The sequence below is a fragment of the Taurulus bubalis genome (genome assembly GCF_910589615.1).
Source record: "Taurulus bubalis genome assembly, chromosome: 17".
NCBI lineage: Eukaryota > Metazoa > Chordata > Actinopteri > Perciformes > Cottidae > Taurulus > Taurulus bubalis.
The window spans coordinates 10817592-10842699 of NC_136605.1; the positions used below are offsets into that span (position 1 = coordinate 10817592).

General features: G+C 42.1%; 1 protein-coding gene across 1 annotated transcript in view; it reads left to right on the forward strand.

The window, feature by feature from the left end:
• Positions 1 to 1674: 1674 nt before the first annotated feature.
• The window catches only part of kcnh6a (potassium voltage-gated channel, subfamily H (eag-related), member 6a), a gene marked incomplete at both ends in the record, with an annotated part of 28743 nt that continues 5309 nt past the window's right edge, over positions 1675 to 25108 (forward strand). The window contains 9 exons of the mRNA XM_079233686.1: positions 1675 to 1750; positions 5261 to 5491; positions 6987 to 7136; positions 7309 to 7412; positions 7837 to 8146; positions 9275 to 9477; positions 20900 to 21325; positions 23424 to 23841; positions 24550 to 24749. Coding sequence (XP_079089812.1) covers positions 1675 to 1750; positions 5261 to 5491; positions 6987 to 7136; positions 7309 to 7412; positions 7837 to 8146; positions 9275 to 9477; positions 20900 to 21325; positions 23424 to 23841; positions 24550 to 24749 — 2118 coding nt within the window. The remainder of the gene's footprint in view (positions 1751 to 5260; positions 5492 to 6986; positions 7137 to 7308; positions 7413 to 7836; positions 8147 to 9274; positions 9478 to 20899; positions 21326 to 23423; positions 23842 to 24549; positions 24750 to 25108) is intronic.

Genomic DNA, 25108 nt, shown 5'->3' on the forward strand with positions numbered 1-25108 from the left:
TCATCATGTGACCTTTAACTAGGTGTACAATTGAAACTCTGGCCTGGACGTCTGCTGTGTCTCTGGATACTCAGCTTGTGCCAACTAAATGTCTCCTCGACGGGTTCAGGGAGATGATTGCCGTCTTTTAAAGACACACTACTGAAGTTCAGGGGATTAATCACATTTGTAAGGCAGAAAGTCAGTCTAAAGAACAGAGAAATAGGCTCCTTCAACATACACAATTGTTTATTTTCTGAAATAGTCAAAGATGACAAGATACCACGCATGCGCGCACGCACGCACACACACACACATACACACACACACACACACACACACACACACACACACACACACACACACACACACACACACACACACACACACACACACACACAAGCTTATCGTGAATATAGATTGATATAATATTCCAGAGAGAGAGAGGATGCTGCTATTTTGAGCTCAGAGACTTGTGATGTGGAGTCAAGCAGAGTGGACTGATGAGGGTCTGCACTCTGTCAGTGTCAGACCCCCATCAAGTCATCCCTCAGGAAGTGGATTTCAAAATAAAATGTAGAAAAAGTCATGCAGTTACCCCAAATCCAAACATATCCAGCAAGTATTGTCCCCTTTTATACCCTCTTTATTTATAATAGCCTTCCACTATATATTCTAAAATGTCATAAGCTTCGAGTAGATGTTGGAATTGGCATTTGAGGGCACTACAACAACAATCAGACCATATATACATCTGACCAAAATGGCAGTGAATTTTCATTATATTAGGCGTTATAAATATAAACAAATGTAGGTATTGTGAGAGAAAAAAAATATTTCATGGGCAAGGATTTGAGGGCACTATACTGCATTACAACGTTTTTGGATTTGGCGCTGTAACACATTTGGGGATGATAACAAATAACTTTTTGTCCAAGTTGGGGAAGGCATGCCACCGCGACATGACTAGTACACAGCTCCTACAGCTTGTGTCAGCTACTGTGAAGAGGTATTGAAACTAATTCCAAACCTAATCAGAGAAACAGAAAGACATTGCCTCTATTTTGAAAGCCAATCAATATGCACTTCCGTTTTTGACCTGGTTAACTGAGAGAGACTAGTCGCCGCTTTCAGCCGCTCCTGTCGAGCAGGGGGAGGTGGAAGGGGAGTGGATCCAGATAAACTGGCTCATTGGAGCCTCGTCTTCGCTGTGCTTATCGCGCGGGGTCTACACTTGAAAGAGAGAATGCTGCGATGATCAAAATAATAAAACCGAGATGTCCTGCAGCTTCTGAACACAACTTATTCTCCCAAAACAGGGAATCTTCTTTGCCTTGAGGAAACCAAAAAGCGAGGCACGTACCGGTTTGTTTTTCTTTTTTAAAGGTTTAGAGATGTTGCATTTGGCTTTTAAAGTATCCTAGTCTACTTTTTTCTTCTCAATATCAGCGTGCAACATTCTGCATATGCCATCACCCTGGCAACCAGACCCTTTCTCCATCCTCCTCCTGCGCTCAGCTCTCACCACCATCAGCAGCCTCCGAGACATCAAACCGTCCGCGCGCGTCCTCCAAGTGGAAGCGGATTTTGTTTTCTTCACAGGTGGCAATACAAATTCTATCGTTTCTTCTTTTTTAATTTATTTTTAACAAGTAAGGTTCATGTGTCGGAGAAGTCTTTTCTCTCAGCACCAAAATGCCTGTGAGACGCGGTCACGTGGCGCTCCAGAACACCTACCTGGACACTATCATCAGGAAATTCGACGAGCAAAGTAAGTGCACATTAAATTAGATTAAGTTATCCCCCATGAGATGCTGTCAAAGTGTGGGCACGCAGTTAACCCTCCAGATATCGATTATAAGTGCAAAAGAAAGTGCGTAAAAAAAAGTGTTTGCCCTACATTACGGTATTGTGAGGTAATAATGTCCACAGTCCCTGAAGGAAAAAATGATTTCTGACAGGAAACGGTTATCATCACTAGGAGTAGTGTGCCATCACAACATATTTATGTCACGATTATTAAAATAAAGCATTGTTGTGCTGCTGCATGTAACCTTTTGATTACAGAGATAATCAATGTGGGTCAAACCTTGTTAGTTTGGTGCCACAGCATTTCTGTGTGTGTTTATGTTTCCCCTATTATGTTAGCCACACCATGTTGTCTGTCACAAGAGGGCTACAGCCTATATCCTTTATTTCTCACATTCATATTAATTTAGACCCTTAAACAGGTGGCACACATCTGATCTAATTTGTGTCAGTGATGTTTGCTCACCTGATGTTTAATATTATGTTCCATTAGCTCACATGTTCCACTGGCTGCAGCGCTCGCACATTTAGAAAGAAAAAACAACCTCTTTTGGTCCCTGTGATAAAATATGAATGTTGGATTGATATGTTAAATGATAACCTATCGGGTTATTTATCTATTGATCTTTTATCTCCGTTTTACTTACATCTTTTGTATACGTCACACATTGCATATCAGCAAGTTACATCTTTGTTCATATAATGTATTGTTTAAAAATGCTACAAAACATTATTTTCAGTCTACTTATGAAGTCTGTGTTCCCTTGCATACTTGTAGGCCTATAACTCTCTGGACCGCTCACCATGATATCCTGATCGGACCAAACATGAGAAATACTTTATTGCTCTCGATCAGTTTTGTCTGATTCAATTTGGTTGCAATAACACTTAAATCACTGAAGCATCTTTTAAAAATCTCTTTTATGTAATGCCTCTACTGTATTTCACTAAGTGTGTAATGTGCACGCGCAGCCACATGCATGTGCCTGACCAGGTGAGTGCACGTGCCGTGTGTTGCTGCTAAGCAACGGTCTGACGATCAGGGCTTCCGCTTTGAGCCCAGTATAATGACTGTGGACAGGATGTGCTTTCCACCAGAGGAGCTTTTTACTTTAAAGAGAGGGGCTGAGAGACGAGTGGGGGGCCGCTCATCTGTTTGGGCAGCAGACAACGAAGAGCTGTTTAACCCAGTTCCACCACAGGATCATAAAAGGGCCAGTCAGAGGATATGTCCTTTTCATTCAGCTCATTGCACTCCTCCATTAGCGGCCTTCGAACAAAACTGTCATGCTTCACTTTCATGGTTGATGATGCTACGTACATTACAACCATCAATAATAGGAACTGGATGGCATGAGCGTGGAATTAGGCAATACTATTAAGGATTTTTCTGAGTGCAGAGTAATACTCAAAGGTTTGAAATCGCAGCAAAAAAAAGGTACTGTGGTCCAGTTTTCAGTGGTGAATGGGTTATACAGGTATCAATGTAAACATACTCCTTAACAAGTCAAAGTCCTGCTTTTTACTCAAGTAAAAGTCCAGAAGTTTTATGAGCTAAATGTACGTGACGGGTCTGCGACACAAATTTGTAAAAGTTTACAAGCTTTTCATCTGATCTTTGTTTCTTTTATGAAATACTGGAGAGTTTTATCTGTTTGGGCCCCAAATTTGAAAATATTTGGGAAGTTCAAAGGATAAATATTTATTTGGTGGAACTGTTAACAACTCCTGGACATCTCTTTAGCAATGCGTTGTATTTTTTAAATCCTTATTGAAAGCAATAATCATTATCTTGCCTGTGGGGTCAGGGCAGATATATTCGTGTGGGCTTCTAAAATGAATTCCATATATGTTGAAACACTGCTATAGCCTCAAAACAAAGGTCACTTTACCATTTACTACATCTTACTCCGATAAAATTATCGTTACTTTACGAATTAAGATTTTTCTATACAAAGCAAAGAGCTTATCAATTATTGTCTTTTTATAAATTAAACTATGGCAACAGTATATAAAACCATATATAAAAGTGCAGCTCCATTTCAAGCTACCAGTACCCTTTTTTTCTTTACTCTCTGCTTTTGCATTAATTAGTACATGAGTAATATGAATCTCATTATACAGTCATGCACCTACACAGAGAATTTTTCTAATAATAATTACATTTTTAAAGTACATTTGAGTACATTTTTTAAGTACATATAGTGAAGCAACATTTTCAATGCAGGGCTTTTACTTGTCACAAAGTATTTCTATGGTGTGGTGTTAGTATTTTGAGTAAAGGCATTCTCCCTCCACCACTATCAGTATGAATAGAGACGAGAACATAGAAATAATCCATCATAGTAAAAAGACAATACCCTCATCTAGCAGCATAATTATATGAGCACATGATTATGACAAGCAGCTGTATTATTTAAGTTTCATTAAAAAATGTCAGGTAAAATCTTACAGGCTGATGTACGTCAACACCCTATATTCCCATGACGTAGGTGACAGCAGGTGTGACGAGCCGCTGAGGCTCTTATATTAAGTGCCCACCTGCTTCTCCCCAGTCCCTTGGGAGAGATTGTGACGGTATTAACATTAGCACAATGGAGAGCTGGACTCCATTGCTCCACTTGAGTTGATTGTCGTGTGGAGACCATGCAGGGGAGTTAAAACACCACGTTAAGTGAATTTTTTATTGTAAATATTGAAATTTCTTTTTTCTAATAACTTTTGAAAGAAGCAGTTAGTGCATATACGGTAGAAATTAATACAATAAATTGAATACAATGTGGAATTGTACCGTTTGTTTTACTATATAAAACATTATTATGCCATAGAAGGGCATCAGAATGTAGCTCCCTCACCGTTAGCTTAGATGAAAGCTAGCTGCTGTGGTTCCCTTAACCTTTACTCCTGTTTTCTCCTGTAAAAAAAAAAAAAAAAAAAAATATCTTTGACAATCCAAAGATGTTAGTAGCCTAAATCAGTATTATATAAATGAAGCAGCAACTAGCGTTAGCTAAACTTGTCCTGCTAATAGACTGCTAGCTAGCAAAGCAAAGTGTAGGGCAGTGTAGCATACAGCAGACTCTTTCTCTTAATACTATATGGTGAATGCTTTTTAATAAAGCTCCTTCTATCAATGTGTAAACTACACAGAATACTCAACAATACTTTGACTATACTTGGAGTTTCTTACTTAGTTTCTAACTTAAACCCACAGTCACTATATCTCCACATAGATGTATTGCCTCTTGAACTTGAATATAACGCTGAATATACGTGTCATAATGTGCTCTTTGTTCTTTGTTTGTTCACCATATGTTATCGTACATTTTCTATTTTTATTAAATGATGTCGTACTATTGCACTGTGTTTTACTGTTGCGCACCAATCATAATAGCCAAATTCCTGGTTTGTGTAACGTAGTTGGCCATAAACAGTTTCTGTTTCTGATTCTGACGTTTCCTCTGCCCTTCAGATCGCAAGTTTCTGATTGCCAACGCCCAGACGAAGAACTGTGGCATCATCTACTGCAACGAAGGCTTCTGCCAGATGTTTGGTTTCGCCAGGGCGGAGATCATGCAGCAGCCCTGCACCTGCCAGTTCCTGGTGGGGCCCGGCACCATGAAGAGCGCCCTGGCCCAACTGGCTGAGGCCCTGCTGGGCTCAGAGGAGCTCAAGGTGGAGATCCTCTACTATGATAAAGAAGGTAAGTGTTTGCAACCTCACATACCTGGCCTATTGGACAGCTTGATTGTTATGAAAACAGTTATTCATAATAATCATCCTTGTGTTCCACTGTTTTACTATCCGTGTTCTTACAAGAAACCTGATCGAGCAGATTACAGACTATTACCCTAAACACAATTTATTAATCTGCTCCTATATTATCCATTTAACAGTCACAGCACTTCATTTCTGATAGCGGAAGGCTTTTAATCAAACAAAATCTCATTCAGATTTTCTCTTAGAAACTTAGAAATCATGATCCATCAGGAAGAAAAAATATCCTAATCTCGCACCACCATGTAAGACGACCATTCACGGGGACCTGCCATGTTATTCTTTCAGACCTTACAGACTCTTCATAATCTAAACAATCAGTCATTACTGAGTGGCCTTCTCAGCAAAACCAGGCAGGCACATTAACACACACAAACTTGAATCATTTGAATCACTCTCCTGTTTCGACTCACCTGTTCTGCCATATTGGTTTGTTGGTACATCCTTAATCCCTCCTCCCTCCCTCCTAAACAAATTTATTTGTGCTTTCTTTCACATCCCCAACCTATAATGTTGTGAAAAACTTAATTGCAAAACAGAAATATAATTATCACAGTTGGGGAAGCATGAAGGAACGAAAAGTGTAGACGTGGAGATGGTGGTATTAGGACTGTAATGAGGGAGCAGAGTAAACAAACAACGAAATAACAGAGCGAGGCAGACGTTTAAACTTGGCAACGTTGGCATTTTAACTGAACGCTCCCTCCTCTCAAAGCTCCATTTCCTCTCGACTCATCCTTAATGCCACCCGTTGCAGACTGACCAGACCGCGTCCGTTCAATTCCTCCCTCACCGTTTTATCTGTCCCTTGCACAGAGTGACGGAAACACAAGGATAGAGGCACGCAAACACACCAGGAGATTACTGTCATCAACCCATTCACTGTCTCCTTACATACACAGATACACACACACAGACACACACACACACACACACACAGACATGTATTTTGCTACTTTGGACATTTGGGCATGGGGCGTTCAGTCTAGAGCGCTGTTGTCATGGAAATGTGATCAGCATGCCAGCTCAAATCCACTAAGCATCCATTTCTTTTGTCTCCTGCTTCCTACTGTGCTTCCAGACTGAACAGGCAGAGAGAATTGCAAACAAGGGGATACAATGTGATTCGGCTGCCCTCACTGGACGATTTTTTTCTGATTGGATGTGTGAATGAAACTGAATGCAGGAACCCCCCCCCCTCTTAGTATTTTTAGACCACACTGATTACAGAGGGAAGTTAAACCTTTTAATCCAAGTTTAATGGAAGCCCTTGTGAGCCAAATCAGATAGTAGCTAAACCTATTTATCAATGGGGGTATAGCTCAGTGGTAGAGCATTTGACTGCAGATCATGAGTTCCCCTGTTCAAATCTGAGTGCCCCCTGCCTTCCTATTGAAGCGTGTCTCTTTCTGTGTCAATAGGAACCTGTAGACCCTGCCTGGTGGATGTTGTCCCCGTAAAAAACGAAGAAGGTCTTGTGATCATGTTCATCCTCAACTTCCAGGAGCTGATTGATCCTTCTCTCAAGAAGTCAGGCCTCCGGAATAGAGTTGCCCAAGGATTGATATACTGTAAAAACCCTTTAACTTTCGTCTTATGCCTGCTTTTCATTAAATAAAAATGTTTTGCAACTGAATTATTGATAATTGGCTTATACAAAATGATTGCATGTGAACATCATTTGCAGTAGATACAATTTAAGTTTTGTTAACAGCTGAGCTGAACACAGACTTTCCCCCTCAGGTCAGAATCGCAGGTTGAAGATGAGGCTCCCGGTGCTGCGGTCCCTGCGACAACCTTCACTTTCCAAAGATCAGTTTGAAGGCGTGGTCGTGGACTACCTGCAGGTGAGGTGGTATTCATACATTCACAACACTCACAAGAGATGATACAATGTGGCATGCTTCCGTGTATGTCATGCATTCTGTTGTAGTATGTTTACTTTAGGCTTTTCACATATGAAATATACAGTTACGCCAAATAGCCACGAGAATTGTTTGAAATTCAAGGATTGATTGCTTATCCCAAAGGACCCCAACGGGGAAAACATGAGGGGGAAAATAATCTATCATTGTTGAGTTAATCTTTCTCCCGTTTCATTTGTTTAGAGTTCTCTCATGTTTTGATGAATCACTTTTTCCTGACAGTATCCAGGCCTGATTTGCAAAACACAACACCATTTCAGTTTGACTGCAACTGTTGAAATGTAACAAATGTAATTATCATTTTTGGACACCTAAGACGAGACTTCCCCCTCTCTGCCCTTGCCAGCCAAACAGTGAGGACGTTCCCCTCAAAGAGTTTCGCATCCCATCCAAGGAGAGCTGCATGCAGTCTGAGACCGAAGCCCTAATAGAACAGGACCTTGCTCCTCCATCGCCTGCAGCCCAGTCCTCCACCAAGCGTTGCTCCCTGCTGACAGACCACCTGGACCCCGGAAACGCCTTCTCCAGGGGTCCGCTACCTCTGAGCGCTTCTCGGGACAGCGTCCGCAGCCTTCGACGCGCCTCGTCACTGGACGACATTGATGGAGCGAGGGCAGAATGGAGCAGTCGACCCGGGGACCTCCAAACCAACTGCAGTGGGTGTCTGTCTGGGACGCTGCGAGCATTTCAGTGGGAACTTGTAGTTAAAATACAGAATTACTCGGGGTATTGTTGTAAAAAGCTATCAGGTATTTGTCTAAAAAAAAACTAAATTATCGTTAAAGCACATACTTTCAACATATTCGTGAAATGTTTATTTTATCGAATTAAACTCCTGACAGGAGTACGACATAATGTATAATTCTAACGCAACAATTGAGTTATTGCCAGTTCAAGCCCCTTATGTGAAATAATATATTACATATGCCACATGTAATATTTTCATATAATTAACATACTTTCATTTAAAGACAATTGTTTAATTGCTATTAACCCAACCAAAAGATTTAATCATATATCAAATCAATCTTGCAAATAATGCAAAACATAATTCACAAAAAAAGCTGTTTGTGTCTATGCTGTTCAAAATAAACAAGTAGCAACATGTTTGCAACTTGAGCTGGGAAAGAATGTTGACTGAAATGGTCTTAACACACCTGACAGCCAATCAGAAAGGAGTATTTACCATGACCAGGGTATAGTATTTGTTACAAAACTGAACAATTTGATATAAAATGAAAGATTTAGACAATCCGATAGGATGAAACTGGTGTAGACGCTGTGAAATCCCCAGTTCTCCATCTTCCATAACAAGGAGCGCATGGCTTTGAGCATGTGCAGCCGCCGGATGATTGTTCCAGCAGAGACACACAATCCCTCTGACACCGTGTGTGATTGTTTGTCTGATTCTCTCGGTTTGTGGTCCATTTGTGGCACAATTGAACACTACGGCACGTATATCGTCTTCTTCTCTCAGGGGAAGTCTTTTGTGAGGAAACTATATTTTTCATCTCTCCGTATTTGTACATCCACCTCAGTCTTTAAGACTGCCGGGAATTGCAGTCTGTCCTGCATCCTCTGTTGAGGGCAAGAAATAGTGCATGAACAAAAACATTTAGTTTAAAAAACATTTGAACTGGAGCATTTCTTTTAACATTTGTTCATTATTTGACCTTTAAACCTGGACACTTCATTTAGAAGTATGTCATTGGGAATTTAGTGTATAATTCCACGTATAAGGCCTCGTATTATTCAAATACATTTCTCACATCTCTCTGCTGTAGATCTGAAGCCGAGCGGTCCGAACTCTACGTCGGACTCGGACCTGATGAGACATCGGACCATCGGCCGCATCCCTCAGGTTACTCTCACCTTCGGCTCGGACCGGTTGAGACCACCTTCGCCCACTGAGATTGAAATCATTGCACCCAGCAAGATTAAAGACCGAACCCAGAATGTCACCGAGAAGGTCACTCACGTCACTCAGGTAAGAGTGCTTTAACGTCTCAGTGAAAAAAGAGATAATTATTGGAAAATGATTGGATGAAATTATCTCTTTTTTTAGATTTGCATTGTAGGACTAACGTTTAGATAACTTCAAGTCAAGATAAGCCTTCTTTTTAGAGGTTGTGATGACAGAGATTCCCAACAGCTTTGTTTGCTAGCTTCTTTTTTTTTAGCCTGAACGTAAATATTTGGCACCCTCATTGGAAAATCATATTATATTTATCAAATCATATCACTCCTCCTGTCATCCTGTCAAGTTCAGCTTGTTTGGCCCTTTGTGTGGTCGATCTCCCAGCATTGTGACATCCAGTCGTTGCTTCTGACTCACTGAAGATGCTGAAAGACCTCTGCAGTCACGGGTTGATAGTGTGAGAGGGTGATCTCACCTGAGGTGTGACATCTATGACACCAGCAGCACAACACTCTCATCAGCCACCTGTCGTCACACCACAGGTGTGTCTGCTCACATTTTGGCACAATGTTACCTCTCATACAGCAGCGGAAGAAGTAACTCAAATGGAAAAATACTGAAAGACGAGGCAAGTTTCTGTTTTGACATTGTCTTGTTGCGGTGAAGCACACTTCAGGGATTTTCTTTCCTATCTTTTGTTTATTATTTAATCTGACTCTGTAAAGTAACAGCAATATTTACCTGAGAAATTTTGTGGCGAGAAAGTTTTCTCAGAAACTGGTTATATTATATAAACTTATTACCGAACAGGAGGCCTCCTTTAGTAGATGTTTTTACTTACCACATCGGCACAAACGCACACAACCTAAACGTCATGGACTGGCCTGTGTGGTAGAGGAGGAAGTCGGGCTCTTTGGGGCCCTCTGCGCTCAGCACATTAACCCAGTTTATCTGCGGTCAGTTGACTCTCTTTCCAACCAGCCTGAGCCAAAGAGGCAGCGCTTTCAGCTCAGTTTATCTGTTTATTTAGTTTATTATCTCGCAGTATTGCTCCAAAAACTGCCAACAGATTTCAAAGAAACTTTGAGGAAAACGTGTACAAGTAATGCTGTATTTGGTGAAAAGCACTTTACATTTTGGTTCTTAACTCATTAACTAACTTTACAAGAAGCAGCTTGTCTGAATAATATCTGTGATGCTTTAAATCCTTCAAATCTGAAACATGGACTGAATTAAAAAATAATGGGTCCAGGTTTCACTCAGCAAGTAATCCAGATAGCTCAGTATACCTCCTTCTTTGGTTCAAATGTAATCAATAGTTTTGTGCTGCACTATTGCCCTATGTTGTATATAATTGCTGCCTTGGTGGTGGTGAGATCTCACTTCTTCACACCAGGGGGAAGAGTGGTATCGACAGCCAGCTACACCGTCGTGAGCAACGGGGCTTCTGCGGCCCTGGAAACACTGACAGGATGAGCAGAAGGCCTCCTTGAATGCCTGGCAGAACACTTGAGTTGTTATCTTGACTCTGCTGACGTCACGTTCAAGTTTGGATGAAGAGTGTTTCTCTGTGTTAGCGTGTCAGTGGAGTGGAGTGTCAGAAGGGTTTATGTTTTTGTTGGAAGGAAGACTTACTACAGCTCTCTGTCTCTGGTGTGTCTCCTGCTGCCAGACACAGGACGTCTTCATCTTCACAACAATGTGGTCTTTAAATCTTGCTTTTCGTACAAACAGGGGGCTGATATAGGCTTGTGTCAGTAGCTGATTCAAAACGTATTATATAAATGAACTTCCTAGTGGTAATTATGCATCTCCTTCATTTTATATTATTTCTTGGCCATTTTAAAGGATTTAGTTGCATTATGATTATTAAGTATTTGGTCACATTTGCAGATATTTCTTATTTTGTTTAACAGGAAAGACTTGTGATGTGTTTCGGATTTATACTTTGCAAATCCTTTTGCATTAGGTTTTAGCTGTCAAACACTGTTTACTGAAGGTCTTTGTATTTTCAGTGGATGAATTGTAAAGCTCTCATGTGTAACTTTTTCATGAAGTAAGTAGCAAAGCAAGCATTTGTTTTCAAATGTGTAAAATGTAATTGATTGTTAGTTTGTGTATGCACAGTGCTGTTGTATCTGCTGTATGTAGCCTAATGTATGGATGGTTACTAGGCAGCATAGAGAACGGGGGACTCACTGTTGATAGTGTGGGTGTGTGTGGGGATCACAGACGTCTTGTAAAGCCGTCCTGTGACAGCAGGGAGAGGTTCTGGTGGGATGTAGTTATGAAAGCGAGTGAAAAGGGTGACGGCTGTGAGGCTTATTGAGCGGCACTCGGTGGCTTGGTGCTGATGCCAGTGACCTTGACCTCTGGAGCTAATGGAAGTGGAGGACAGCAGGCATGCTTTCACTCAAAACCACCAACTGCAGTCCCCTCTAGCCGTCTTCTAGCTTTTGTCCGGTTTCAACAGGGCTATCATGTTCGTGGGGACGCAGATGAATGTGAAGTCCTGAAGGTCAGGTTTCAGGTCACAGTAACGCTGCTGCTGTCACGTGAGAGCAAACTGTAGCGGCGGTCAATAACCACACAAAGCACAATTTAGTCTAAATAATACATATGTTGTTTACATGCTACTAAATCTATATGCAGATGTTGCCTTTACTTAATGTTATACGCTGTTATACAACATGTATAATTGGATTTCGATTGCCGCCTTACAAAAAGGGAAATGAAGGTTGTTATTGATCTTTGTCCGTATTGATTTGTCTGCATAACATGAAACACACAGTGTGATTGACTAGACTGTAGCTGGTACTGGTAACTGTAGAAAAGCCCCAGCACACTGTTACTATTGTGTGTGGCGCCCCCTGGCTTTGAAAGCGCTCACAACAGGAGCCTGTCGAGATGCAGTTTGAATTTAATATAACTTTATATTTATTTTTGAAAGGTGGCACCATGATTTTAAAATGTTGTGTACATGTTAAACAGGTTTGTAGTCACAAAGAAGTATCACAATCTTAACATGCTCATTGATCAAACCCATTATTATGAGTTAATTAGCCATTGACAGAATGGCAATATTATAGACATGATTGACTTTTTTTGTTATGACTTTTAGTACCTTATAAAAGCATCACATGGGTTTATAATCAGCATATCATGTCATCTAGATCAACTTTAAGATACTTTTTTTTCACAAATAAGTAGACGTGCCTGTAATGTAAATACAGAAATATTTCCAGAATAATTTCTCAAGTAACTCCATCCGGCTGCCTACATCAACAGTGAAATGTATTAAGCAGAAAGCTAAAGAAAAGCTACTTTGGATTTCCCCCAGTTATCGCTTGTTGAGCTCCAGTTGAGGAGCCGCTGGATCATTTGTCCCTGTTTGAAGGAGGATCCCGCGGTGAGGGCCGGGCTTCCGGGAGGGAGGAGAGAGCAGGAGGGAGAGGGATACAGATGGATGGATAGGGGTTTCCTCCCTCTCTTCTCTTGCAGTCTCTTCTCTTGCCGTTTACCCTGTGGTGCGCTTCAGCATGAGCTTCAAGCATAACCTGCAGCCTGTGAGTACCTCAGCCTTCCTGGGTCTCTCACGCTCCCTGGTGTCCTCATCCAACTCCCCATTCCTTTTTCAGCTCCACTGCCCTGTTTATTTGTTGTCCCCTTCTCTCCTCTTCCTCCCTCTCTTCGTCTTGCTGCTTACCTTCTGTAGTGCCACAGGTGAACCACATCAGCTGTATCCATGTTAAGCTGATGCCATGCCGCCTTGCTATGACATGGGACTGCCTGTCTATCTGTGACGAGTCACAAATTTAGCTTATTTTGCTTTTATAACCTTTTACTTTTGAGTTGCACCTATTTCGGGTTTACTGAAGGGTTGTTAAGTGCAGCAGTTGCTTTTGTCTTCATGTTTAGAGGGAAATATGGTAGCACTGGCTGAAATGTTGAATTTGATCTACACTAAAGTTCTTTATGGTTTGGAATTTTGTAAGAAGAACATTAAATGAAAGGAGTTATATGTTACATATTTTGCACTTTGCTTTTTTGACTTCATATAAAAGGGATAAAAGTACAATTCTTTGGTTTTCATAGCAGATGGCCTACAATCCACAGTCTGTGAATATTTAGTATTATCACATTGGCTTTTGTGGTATATATCCTCCTTTTGTACTTTACACCTCAAATGCCTTCAAACATGTGTGATCAAAAGTATAAACAGTCAACTCTTTCTATGTTAATGATAAAGTCAGAGTAATGACACCGAGCTGTTGCGTGTGAGCTGGTGGTGGCAGTTGTTCTCTGGTCGTCATTATGAATCAGAGCTGTGCCCAACATCAATAACTTAACATTTCTTGGATGAGTGAACTTTTGCCCGTGTGTTTATGTTCTCATTACTGTGTTGTCTTTTCACATCTGTTCAGCTGCTGTGGTCAGCTGCTGACACACAAAGGCGTGCCAGAGGCCGTTGTGTTCAGTGAATCCTGTGAGATATCACACCTCAACCTTGTTTCCTAACACTGTGTGCTGTCTATTGGTCATGAAAACAAACTGATTTGTGGAGCAAGAGCCAAAGTCATCAGGCCTCTGTCATTAATGCCACTTCATGCTGTAATGGAAAACTATTCACGCCTGGGGTTTTCTGAGGGGAGATCTCTCTTCAAATCCCTTCTCCTTTTTTAGGTTTACCAAATATGGACATGAACATCAGTAGCTTTTTTAATTTAGTGCTTTGTCCTTAAGAGGAAATGTACTTTTACTATGTCTGACCGCTGTTGTCATCTAAGTTGGGAAAGTGGAAAGAAGAACTAGAATCTGAATAGACGACCACGTTAGACTTTCCTCGCGTTTTCTCTGTGAGTTTTTTCGACACCACAGCTCGTCTTCATACGAGTCCAGCTTCTTTTGTCATGTCTTCATTTGCATAACACAGTGCAAATGAGGGTCTAAACATCCCCGAGGGTTTGTGAGAAGATGGAAAGACAACAATGCTCAAAGATTGTTTTTAACATGGGTTAGTAGGTTAGTGTAGATATGGCTGTCAGCAGTGGGACATCAGAAATATGCAATTTGTTAGAGGAGAGCGATGTCCTTTCCTTTTAGAATGAACTACAATCACTCCACTGCATGGCTCCCAATCGATGCCGCCACTTATTTTGGTCCACAATTGATCAGGAAACTGGTGGAAGGGGTCACATGGTCTCAATACAATGAGGATCACATGGTGCCACACTGGCAGGTGAGGCTACAGTGGGCTCTTTAAAAACCGTAGTTAGCGATGTGGAGTGCGGATCGAGCGACACAGAGACTCTGGTGGAGATAAGTTTGTGTTTTTTTTTTTAGAGGTCTGTGGTTTTTCGGCAAGAAAGCGATGCAAGAGAAGAGATGGCCTCCACAAAGCAGGCAGGTAGGGCTGCAGAGGGTTGGGAGGAGCCTCCTTCTCCGCTGTTGTTGCCGACACCAGGATGAGAACGTGGACATGGAGGCTCTAACTGTCGTACCGGTCAGTAGGGTCTCAATATTTGTCGCTTTATTGACTCATTCTCTGCTTACATTTGTGTTAGTCTGCTTGTTAATGCAATTAAACAAATCTCTCAGGGAGTGGTGGTATCACTGGATGGGGATTTATGTTTGATGTTGTTTTGCCTTGCTGAAGGCTGGACTTTTTACTTTGCTTTTTGCTGCTTTCATTGAGAAACTGACAGAGTGCAGACATGTTGCTATTAAAGGGCTGTGGCATTTTTTCCTGCTAAACATGGTGAGAATATTCTGGAGTTAATCATAAAATTGTATTTTCCTCACATCAAGTGAAGTGCCAGACATGTTCCTTTGATGAGAACAACCACTAATTGCGTGTTCTTGGTTTGGCTCAGCTCATTTCTTTTAGATTATTTCCGGGAAGCCTGTGTCTCATTGTTCATGAGGCTTTCCTCTTTAAGTTGTGCATGTAGTCTTGTTATCCTTGTTGATCAGTTTCTTATTGAAGCCAAACTACTTCTTGCAGCCTCAAGCTATTTTGCTGAAAGTCTTTATAATATGATGCAGCTGCAACCAGTGTTGAGTTTGCACTAACACATTATTAACATTACAAGCTGTTGACCTACTTTCTTTTTTCAGCAGCACTGATCCTATATTCCACCCTGTCCATTTTTTTTTTTACAGATCTGTGAATGTGAAATGATTTGTTATTTGAGAAATAAGAAAAAGAAAAGTCACTTTCAAGTGAGTGTTGGCAGTTTTGTGTCGGAGATGAATTATTAAAATAGAAACAACATACAGTTGTAAACCATTGGAAACAACACTATCTTCCCTGTTTCCCATCAAGTCTAAACTTTGTACATTTTAGTGCAGTGCATGAATATATTAAACTTCATCTGAAGAATTAAACCTGCTGAACTATTTCTATTTTGTTTTAAAGTAAACACAGCCATTCAAAGTTATAGCTTTTGGATAATGTGTCTTGCTCTTTCTCATCATGTTTCAGGAATTTGCACTTTTCATGTTGTCGTCTCCTAACATATAAAGCAACTAATGTACAAACTCCTATTTCTGTCTGAAATGTGTGCCTCATGAAGTAACTTGTTTGTAGCTCAGTCCCTATACACACTCTAGCCCACTAGTCATGAATCCGCTGTCCTACCTCCATTATTAATCGAGAGAGGGCAAGCTCAAATTGCGGCACCGGCATCTTGTACAGGCACTTCCTGTGGCACCGCTCAGTTGCCACAGTGCTGGAGGCAGCTGCCGCGGTGCTGGAGGCAGCTGCCGCAGTTGCCACAGTGCTGGAGGCAGCTGCCGCGGTGCTGGAGGCACCTGCCGCAGTTGCCACAGTGCTGGAGGCAGCTGCCGCGGTGCTGGAGGCACCTGCCGCAGTTGCCACAGTGCTGGAGGCAGCTGCCGCGGTGCTGGAGGCAGCTGCCGCAGTTGCCACAGTGCTGGAGGCAGCTGCCGCGGTGCTGGAGGCAGCTGCCGCAGTTGCCACAGTGCTGGAGGCAGCTGCCGCAGTTGCCACAGTGCTGGAGGCAGCTGCCGCGGTGCTGGAGGCACCTGCCGCAGTTGCCACAGTGCTGGAGGCAGCTGCCGCGGTGCTGGAGGCAGCTGCCGCAGTTGCCACAGTGCTGGAGGCAGCTGCCGCGGTGCTGGAGGCACCTGCCGCAGTTGCCACAGTGCTGGAGGCAGCTGCCGCGGTGCTGGAGGCACCTGCCGCAGTTGCCACAGTGCTGGAGGCAGCTGCCGCGGTGCTGGAGGCAGCTGCCGCAGTTGCCACAGTGCTGGAGGCAGCTGCCGCGGTGCTGGAGGCACCTGCCGCAGTTGCCACAGTGCTGGAGGCAGCTGCCGCGGTGCTGGAGGCAGCTGCCGCAGTTGCCACAGTGCTGGAGGCAGCTGCCGCGGTGCTGGAGGCAGCTGCCGCAGTTGCCACAGTGCTGGAGGCAGCTGCCGCAGTTGCCACAGTGCTGGAGGCAGCTGCCGCGGTGCTGGAGGCACCTGCCGCAGTTGCCACAGTGCTGGAGGCAGCTGCCGCGGTGCTGGAGGCACCTGCCGCAGTTGCCACAGTGCTGGAGGCAGCTGCCGCGGTGCTGGAGGCAGCTGCCGCAGTTGCCACAGTGCTGGAGGCAGCTGCCGCGGTGCTGGAGGCACCTGCCGCAGTTGCCACAGTGCTGGAGGCAGCTGCCGCGGTGCTGGAGGCACCTGCCGCAGTTGCCACAGTGCTGGAGGCACCTGCCGCGGTGCCGGAGGGAGATGCCACTGTTCCGGAAGCTGCCACTACTTTAGAGGCAGCATTTCTGATGGCACGTCTCAGGTGGCGGGGCACTTACGAGTTGCCACTAGTTTTTGAGGCATCTGCCTGTGTTAGAGAGAGCGGTGCTCACGCCACACAACCAATTTCTCACGGCAAAAAAAAAAGTCTGATTTTGGACCGAGGCGCGTTCCTTCCAGAGCGCGTTCCTTCCAGCACGACATCGTTCCAGACGCGCGTTCCAGGCGCGCGTTCTACCGAGCTTTTGATCTCCTTCTAATACCTATTTTTTTGTTATTTTATTTATGTGTTAATCTATTGTTTTGCTTTAAAAGGTTGCTGTTTAAGCACTTTATTTGTTGCACTTTTTTGTTTGATAATGAAAAATATTTTTGTCATTTTGCCGCGGGCACACGCAAAATCAAGAGGATCCTATTAATTGTCTATTAATCATTTTCCAAACAAAGCAATTTGGGAAGCTCCCATGCTAAGTCCCTCGCAGACTGACACTCTTCATAACAACGTGCTCCTCTTTTGTTAATTTCTCAACTCGTCCTTTTATTTATTCAGTTCATCCGTCTATTCTGCCTTTTGTCAGGTGGAAATTCAGATGTAAGAACGGAGCAATCTAAACTAGATCAAACCCACATCGTTAACTTAAACAAACGTCTAACCCCAAGGTTTTCCAGAAGACTGTGATCATGCTTAGTCAACATGTTTCAACTGGAATTGAAGGTTGATGTAATAACAGAGTTTGGCACGTAATAGATTGATGAGATTACAGTAAACCTTTGAAAGAAGAGGATTAATTGTAATGATCTGTGGGATGATTTCTGAAACTAACGCAGAGAACATGGGAATAATAGGATATAAGAGGAATTCTTGAAGCGTTGCATCTTCTGTCATGATGATTTGTGATGAAATTTGGAGGAAATAATGTCCCAAATGGAGCCAAACTGTTTCCTGAACTAACAGATAACAGATCTGTCTGACACTAAGGCTGCTGTCAGAGTGGAAATTGTTTTCCTTCAAGACTCAACTTTTCTTCTTTAGTATTCCTCAAAAACTGGCTCAGCATCATCAGTTAGGTCACTAACTCATTTAAATGGGTTACAAACTGATTCTGGAGGTATTTGTGTCAGACAACTTTATTTTTAACGTTCTTTTCATAAACAGGCTTGCTCATTTTTTTTTTGCACAGAACAAAGGATTATAAATGCAGGTTTGCATGAGGAGACAAGATAGATAGGACAAGAAATAGAACAAAACCCATACAAAAAAGGGATGGCAGGCTTTTGTTGGCAGGTTTTTAGTTCGCATAGTGATGTTAGAGAGAGCGGTGCTCACGCCACACAACCAATTTCTCACGGCAAAAAAAAAGTCTGATTTTGGACCGAGGCGCGTTCCTTCCAGCGCGCGTTCCTTCCAGCACGAGTTCGTTCCAGACGCGCGTTCGTTCCAGACGCTTTCGTTCCAGACGCGCGTTCGTTCCAGACGCTTTCGTTCCAGACGCGCGTTCCAGGCGTGCGTTCTACCCAGCTTTTGATCTCCTTCTAATACCTCATTTTTTGTTCTTTTATTTATGTGTTAATCTATTGTTTTGCTTTAAAAGGCTACTGTTTAAGCATTTTATTTGTTGCACTTTTTTGTTTGATAATGAAAAATATTTTTGTCATTTTGTGTCATTTTTTGCTGAACATAAATCATGAAGTGCTCTTAAGAATACAAGTATTAACAATATAGGTTAGGTTTCAGTTAAGAATTAGTTGAATACCATTGTAATCAAAATGTCAATCAACCTACCTTGGTCAAATCTTAAACACAGGTCTATTAATTAGGCTATATTGTGGTACATTGACAGTCATTGAGGCACAGCAACAGTTTTCTGGTTGAACGTTTAGCTCAAGTCTAGAAGGCCGCTGTGGCAGGTATTTGTGGCCACAGCTATCATCGCTGCAGAATAGATTCAGAAGATGTTTTGGCAACTGCCTGCCACTATTTGTGGCTTCTGGTGAGATGCACAGATACACAGCTTAAGGATGTCAGTCGTTTTGCATTCATTTGCAAGGTTCTTTATCATTATTTTTAACAAGGCATCCAATACACGTACATTGTCCCTCTTGAACAAATAAAAAGAAAATAAATACAGTTTGTAACAAAGGGTAAATTAAGAGCACAGAACAGCCCTTTCCCTCCCTGACAGAGAAAAGAGGGTGGCGCCAAAGAGGCAATCTAGGAATGGTCAAATATAATTTGACCATTTATATTTAAGACTGGGTAGAGACTGGGCGCCCAACGCCTACCTTCACCGGTTTGAAGGGAAACCTGCGCTACAGAAGATATACACATCAATGTTCAACGACAAATCTGGTAATTTAAATATTGATTATGTAAATACTGTTTGTCATAAAACGTAGCTCATGGACATATCATATAATTCAAGCTCTCTATACACTTTCATAGACTGTATCAGATGATTCATAACAAGGCGATGTTATATTATGTACGGGAAATTTCTTTCACCCGGGCAACTCAAGGTTGTGATTCCATCCACACCTACTGTCCGCTGTACTGTTGAGAGTGTTGGAGGAAGACACTGAGGCCCATTAGAAGCCTATTGGTAGTAATGCTTAAGAAGATTAAAAAGAAAGACCAATTAAAAAAATAACTTATAGAAATATAATAAATAAAAGTAAATATTTACTGTTGTTACAGTAAATATTTAAAAAAAATGTTGTTGTAAACAAATGTCATTATCAGTACATACAGTCATAAAAGACAATGACAAATAAGCATATTCAAATGTGGAACATGAACTAATAATGTTTGATTTCATATAATTTACAGGGTGGCAGTGCACATATCATTAATATTACTACTCCTAATTGTTATTAGTTCTGTTACAGTAGGATATTATGGATTGTATTAATCATAATAATAAAAACAAGCTTGAAAGTCTTTGTCTGTTGAGTTTAAACCAATCAATAAAAACCTACCTAAAACGTTTATTTCTTCTGATCCAGAGAGATTAAATTAAAAAGAGAGATTAAATTAATAAATGCATTATTTAAAGACCGATAAAGACTTTGTACATAACTTGTAAATGCATACCAGTTTTATTTCTCAATTACAGCGCAGTCAATTAATTTTTTTGGTCTGATTTAGTAAGGAGTTAAAAAATGAATGGCTTGATTAAAATTGACAAAAGAATATCAATTATTATGAAGGCTGTATGACATTATTCACATTACAATACTTAAGTCTAACCAAAAAATGAATAGTCCTACATAATAAATATTAGATTTGGTTGGAGAAATATGAGTTAAATTAGTTTTTGTGGCAGTTGTTGTGGCAGCTTGCCACAAAAAACTGCCACAACAACTAGTGGCACCTCTAGTTGCCAGTAGTTGTTGTGGCAGCTTGCCACAAAAACTGCCACAACAACCAGTGGCACCTCTAGTTGCCACTAGTTGTTGTGGCAGCTGCCACAAAAACTGCCACAACAATTAGTGGCACCTCTAGTTGCCACTAGTTGTTGTGGCAGCTGCCACAAAAACTGCCACAACAACTAGTGGCACCTCTAGTTGCCAGTAGTTGTTGTGGCAGCTGCCACAAAAACGTGGCAGCTGCCACAACAACTAGTGGCAACTAGAGGTGCCACAGGAAGTGCCTATACGAGGTGCCGGTGCCACGATTTGAGCTTGCTCCTACTGGAGAAATCCCATCCTCACCGTCCCATCCATCTCTCTCTAGGTGTTGTCCCTCGGTGCTGACGTGCTGCCAGAGTACCAGCTCCAGGCCCCGCGCATCCACAAATGGACCATCCTTCACTACAGCCCCTTCAAAGCGGTATGGGACTGGGTCATCCTGCTGCTGGTCATCTACACCGCCATCTTCACCCCGTACTCGGCCGCCTTTCTTCTCAACGAGGTGGAGGAGGAGCGGAGGAGAACTTGCGGATACACCTGCAACCCGCTCAACGTGGTGGACCTGGTGGTGGACGTCATGTTCATCGTGGACATCCTCATCAACTTCAGGACCACCTACGTCAACCACAACGACGAGGTGGTCAGCCACCCGGGGCGCATCGCGCAGCACTACTTCAAGGGCTGGTTCCTCATTGACATCGTGGCCGCCGTCCCCTTCGATTTGCTTATATTCCGCACCGGGTCCGAGGAGGTGAGAAAGGACAACATCAACATCATGCATTTTAAATCGCCCAATGTTGTCTGAAAAAGATAAATACAGTTTTTTCTCAACAGAAAATAACATTAGTGAACGGTTCTATTTAAGCATCTCAGTGGCTCTTGCCAGTGAGCCAACTAAATAGAATGCAGCCATTTGTCATGTTATCAGATAACTGTCTATTCCTGCCACAACATGACCAACATGACCAAGCTGGCCTCAGGATTAAGATATGTAGTTGTTCAGTTGGAACAAAACAGTTGTGGTATTATCTTCGTTGCATGTCATACCCCTCTCTCTCTCTTCCTGTGTTTTTTTTTGTGGCACAGTGAAATTACTGTGCATTTTTAGATAATAAGGATAGAACATTCAGTCAATATGTTTCAGCTTTTCAGAGAGACCAAAGACATTCACTCTAAGAACTCCTTTGAGTTACAGATGCGAACAGATGCTGGTGAAGTGGATAAGACTCTCTATTGAATCATCCCTGAAACATTGATTGTGGGGTGAACAATAGAGAGGTCTATTCGACTTTGCTGAGACGTCAATCCATTTTGGACAAAAACATCACTTACTGGTCTTCTGAATTGCAAACTTGAAAAACGGTTATTGAATTAATTGGAAACAATAAACAGGTCATGCAGTTGCAGAATATTATTTATTGGGGATGGGGGGTTGTTAAGTTGACTGAAGACAGTGGAGAAATAGCTGAGAGAGAGTGAGGGGTATGACAGGAAACCTTGCAGCAGTAAAAATTTGCATTATTTTCTAATAGGCAGCGGCTCTTTCATGTGGCAAAAATAAATCATATTGTATAGACCAGGGGTGTCAAACTCATTTTAGTGAAGGGGCCACATGCTGCCCATTTTGATCTCAAGTGGGCCGGACCAGTAAAATCATAGCATAATAACGCATACATAACAACAATATTTCTCTATGTTTAAATCATTGGTGAAGGTTTTTGGATGATAAACCCTATTTTAAGGTCTTTCTACAATAAAATAGAAACATAAAGACCACACATGTGTTACCTACCTGGGCTCTCCTCTGCAGATTCCCTCGCAGTTGAGCAATATCTGTAGTAATGTCAGTAACCCAATCAATTGCGACTGTGGCTCAATGGTTAGCATGCCCGTCTCAAAGCCCCAGCTCAAGATATATTACCTCAGTAAACATTGTGAGACAGAGAATGAGTTTCTGGTCTCAATCGCTAGTGTCTAGTCTTCTACAATACAGCATGATGTTCATTTAGTACAGTAAAGTCCCATTTAGAGTAAAATAGACGATAAAGCAGGTTATGCTTTACAGCGTGGCTACCTTGTGATTGACATGTTTGTTACCACAGCGTTTTACGCTCTGGGAGTTGTCTCAGTTTTCTGAGTCCCTTTGACAGTGTATTTTCAGTTCATGAAACTGTCAGTCTTACGTCGACCTAAATGTCTTATTCAGCGTTTTGCTTAGTTCCGCCCTCTCGTGTCACCCTTGGTTGCAAAAACAGCTAAATTGCCAAACTCAAGGCTTGAAAATCTTAGCCCACAAGCCAATGTGTGATGTCACAGTGACTACGTCTACTTTTTTTATATTCAACCTATGCATGCATGAAAGGTCCCAAGGCCGCAGTCATTAATCAACCCAGGACATTACAGTTAGATGGCGCACACTGCAACTACTCTCACCAGTTGTTGGCAATATTCAAAATTAAATGTCTTTGCATAGTTCACTGACTGGTCCAACGTTCAGATCTTGGGTTTGGTTGATTATGAGTACTTTTCAGATTGAACTTGCAAGATTTTGTTAATTGTTTTTGTGACTGTATGACGTTAGTGTTGGGATGTGGGATATGTCAGGTCATCCTAGTGTTTAATTTTATATTCTGTGTTCGTTTTATGTTGACCAATCATTTGATCTGTGCTTTAATATGTTGTCTGTCAATTACTTGCATGCTGGAACCCTCCATTTAAGTATCAATACACTTAATATCTGCAGCCAAATAGTGTCTTTAAATCTCAGTGATTAATGATACTGGTCTGTGCATATTTGACACTGGTTCGAGAGCTAATATCATTAACATGAAGTCTACTCTCTCCACCAGCCTCAGACAACCACTCTGATTGGATTACTGAAAACAGCCAGACTGCTGCGGTTGGTTCGAGTAGCCAGGAAGTTGGACCGCTACTCAGAATATGGAGCTGCGGTCCTTTTCCTCCTCATGTGCTCCTTTGCCCTTATCGCTCATTGGCTGGCCTGTATCTGGTACGCCATCGGCAACGTGGAGCGCACAAGCTCTGCACGCATCGGAGGCCTGAAGATTGGCTGGCTGGACAACCTGGCCGAACAGATTGGTAAACAGTACAATGATAGTGACCCAGCCTCGGGTCCCTCCATCAAGGACAAGTACGTTACAGCCCTGTACTTCACCTTCAGCAGCCTGACCAGTGTGGGCTTTGGGAACGTCTCACCCAACACCAACCCAGAGAAGATCTTCTCCATCTGTGTCATGCTCATTGGCTGTGAGTAGAGTGGGAGTGAGTCTGAAATCAGAGAAACACTACTGTTTTTAAAGCAGCTTTACTTTCATATGAATGTATTGGCATGTACACAAAAAGAGAGACAGAATCACCACAGTTTTGAATCCTGAATCTTTTTGTGTGTGGTCTGATTGGACCAACCACCAATGGTGGCAATGTTTAGTCTTCATATTGTTTTCATGCACTAGACTTCAGTCATTCTTTGGTTCCCCTGTGTGGTTATGGTGGGACAGAGTGTGAACCAGAACTAACATTATAATGGGACAGTAAAACTGTCCACTGGAGAGGGTCTTTATATTCGTTATGGATTATCGATTCATGCGCACATGTGCATCCCCTGAGAAGGGGACTCTCACTTACAAAAGGTCAAAGGGCAAGGTGACCTATTGAACATCCATACATTGACATATTATTTTAAAGTAAGTGAACACGGATGGTGTTTTAAAGAATAAAGACCTGAATGTCATCCTTCAATATTGTGTTTAAATGATGTATTTAGTCAAATTAATAGATTTTACAAAAGTAATCTCAGCATGTTGCGAAAGAAGATTGATTTAAAATACAGAAATTAGTTTAGCATGTTAGCATGGTTTTGTAAGATTTAACATATATTGAACAAATCCTCCAATGGACATTTCTCTTGAATCAATGCCTCTAACATACAGCATCTCTGTCGTCTGTCCCATGCAGCTCTGATGTACGCCAGTATCTTTGGTAACGTGTCTGCAATCATTCAGAGACTGTACTCAGGCACGGCCCGGTATCACACTCAGATGCTGCGGGTCAAAGAGTTCATCCGTTTCCACCAGATCCCAGGAGGCCTGCGCCAGAGGCTGGAGGAGTACTTCCAACATGCTTGGTCCTACACCAACGGCATCGACATGAACGCTGTAAGTCACTTAACACACTCAGACACACAGGATCTTGCTTTAGGTCAAAAGAGGCAAAAAGACTCACGTTTGGGTAGAAATATTTTTCTTGAAATTGGATGTCGAGACAGTATAAGAGATGGAGTTGTTAGAATTTACTGAAACATAACAACCTTCAATTACAAATTCCTTTTTGGTTTTCAAACATATGTGTTTCAGTAGGGGGTATAGCTCAGTGGTAGAGCATTTGACTGCAGATCAAGAGGTCCCCAGTTCAAATCTGGGTGCCCCCTTTCCATTTTCATATCACATTTAACAAGCAAATATTTGGTCTTCATAATCCCAACTGCAGTTCTTTCCTGATAGAAATATCCTGGCAA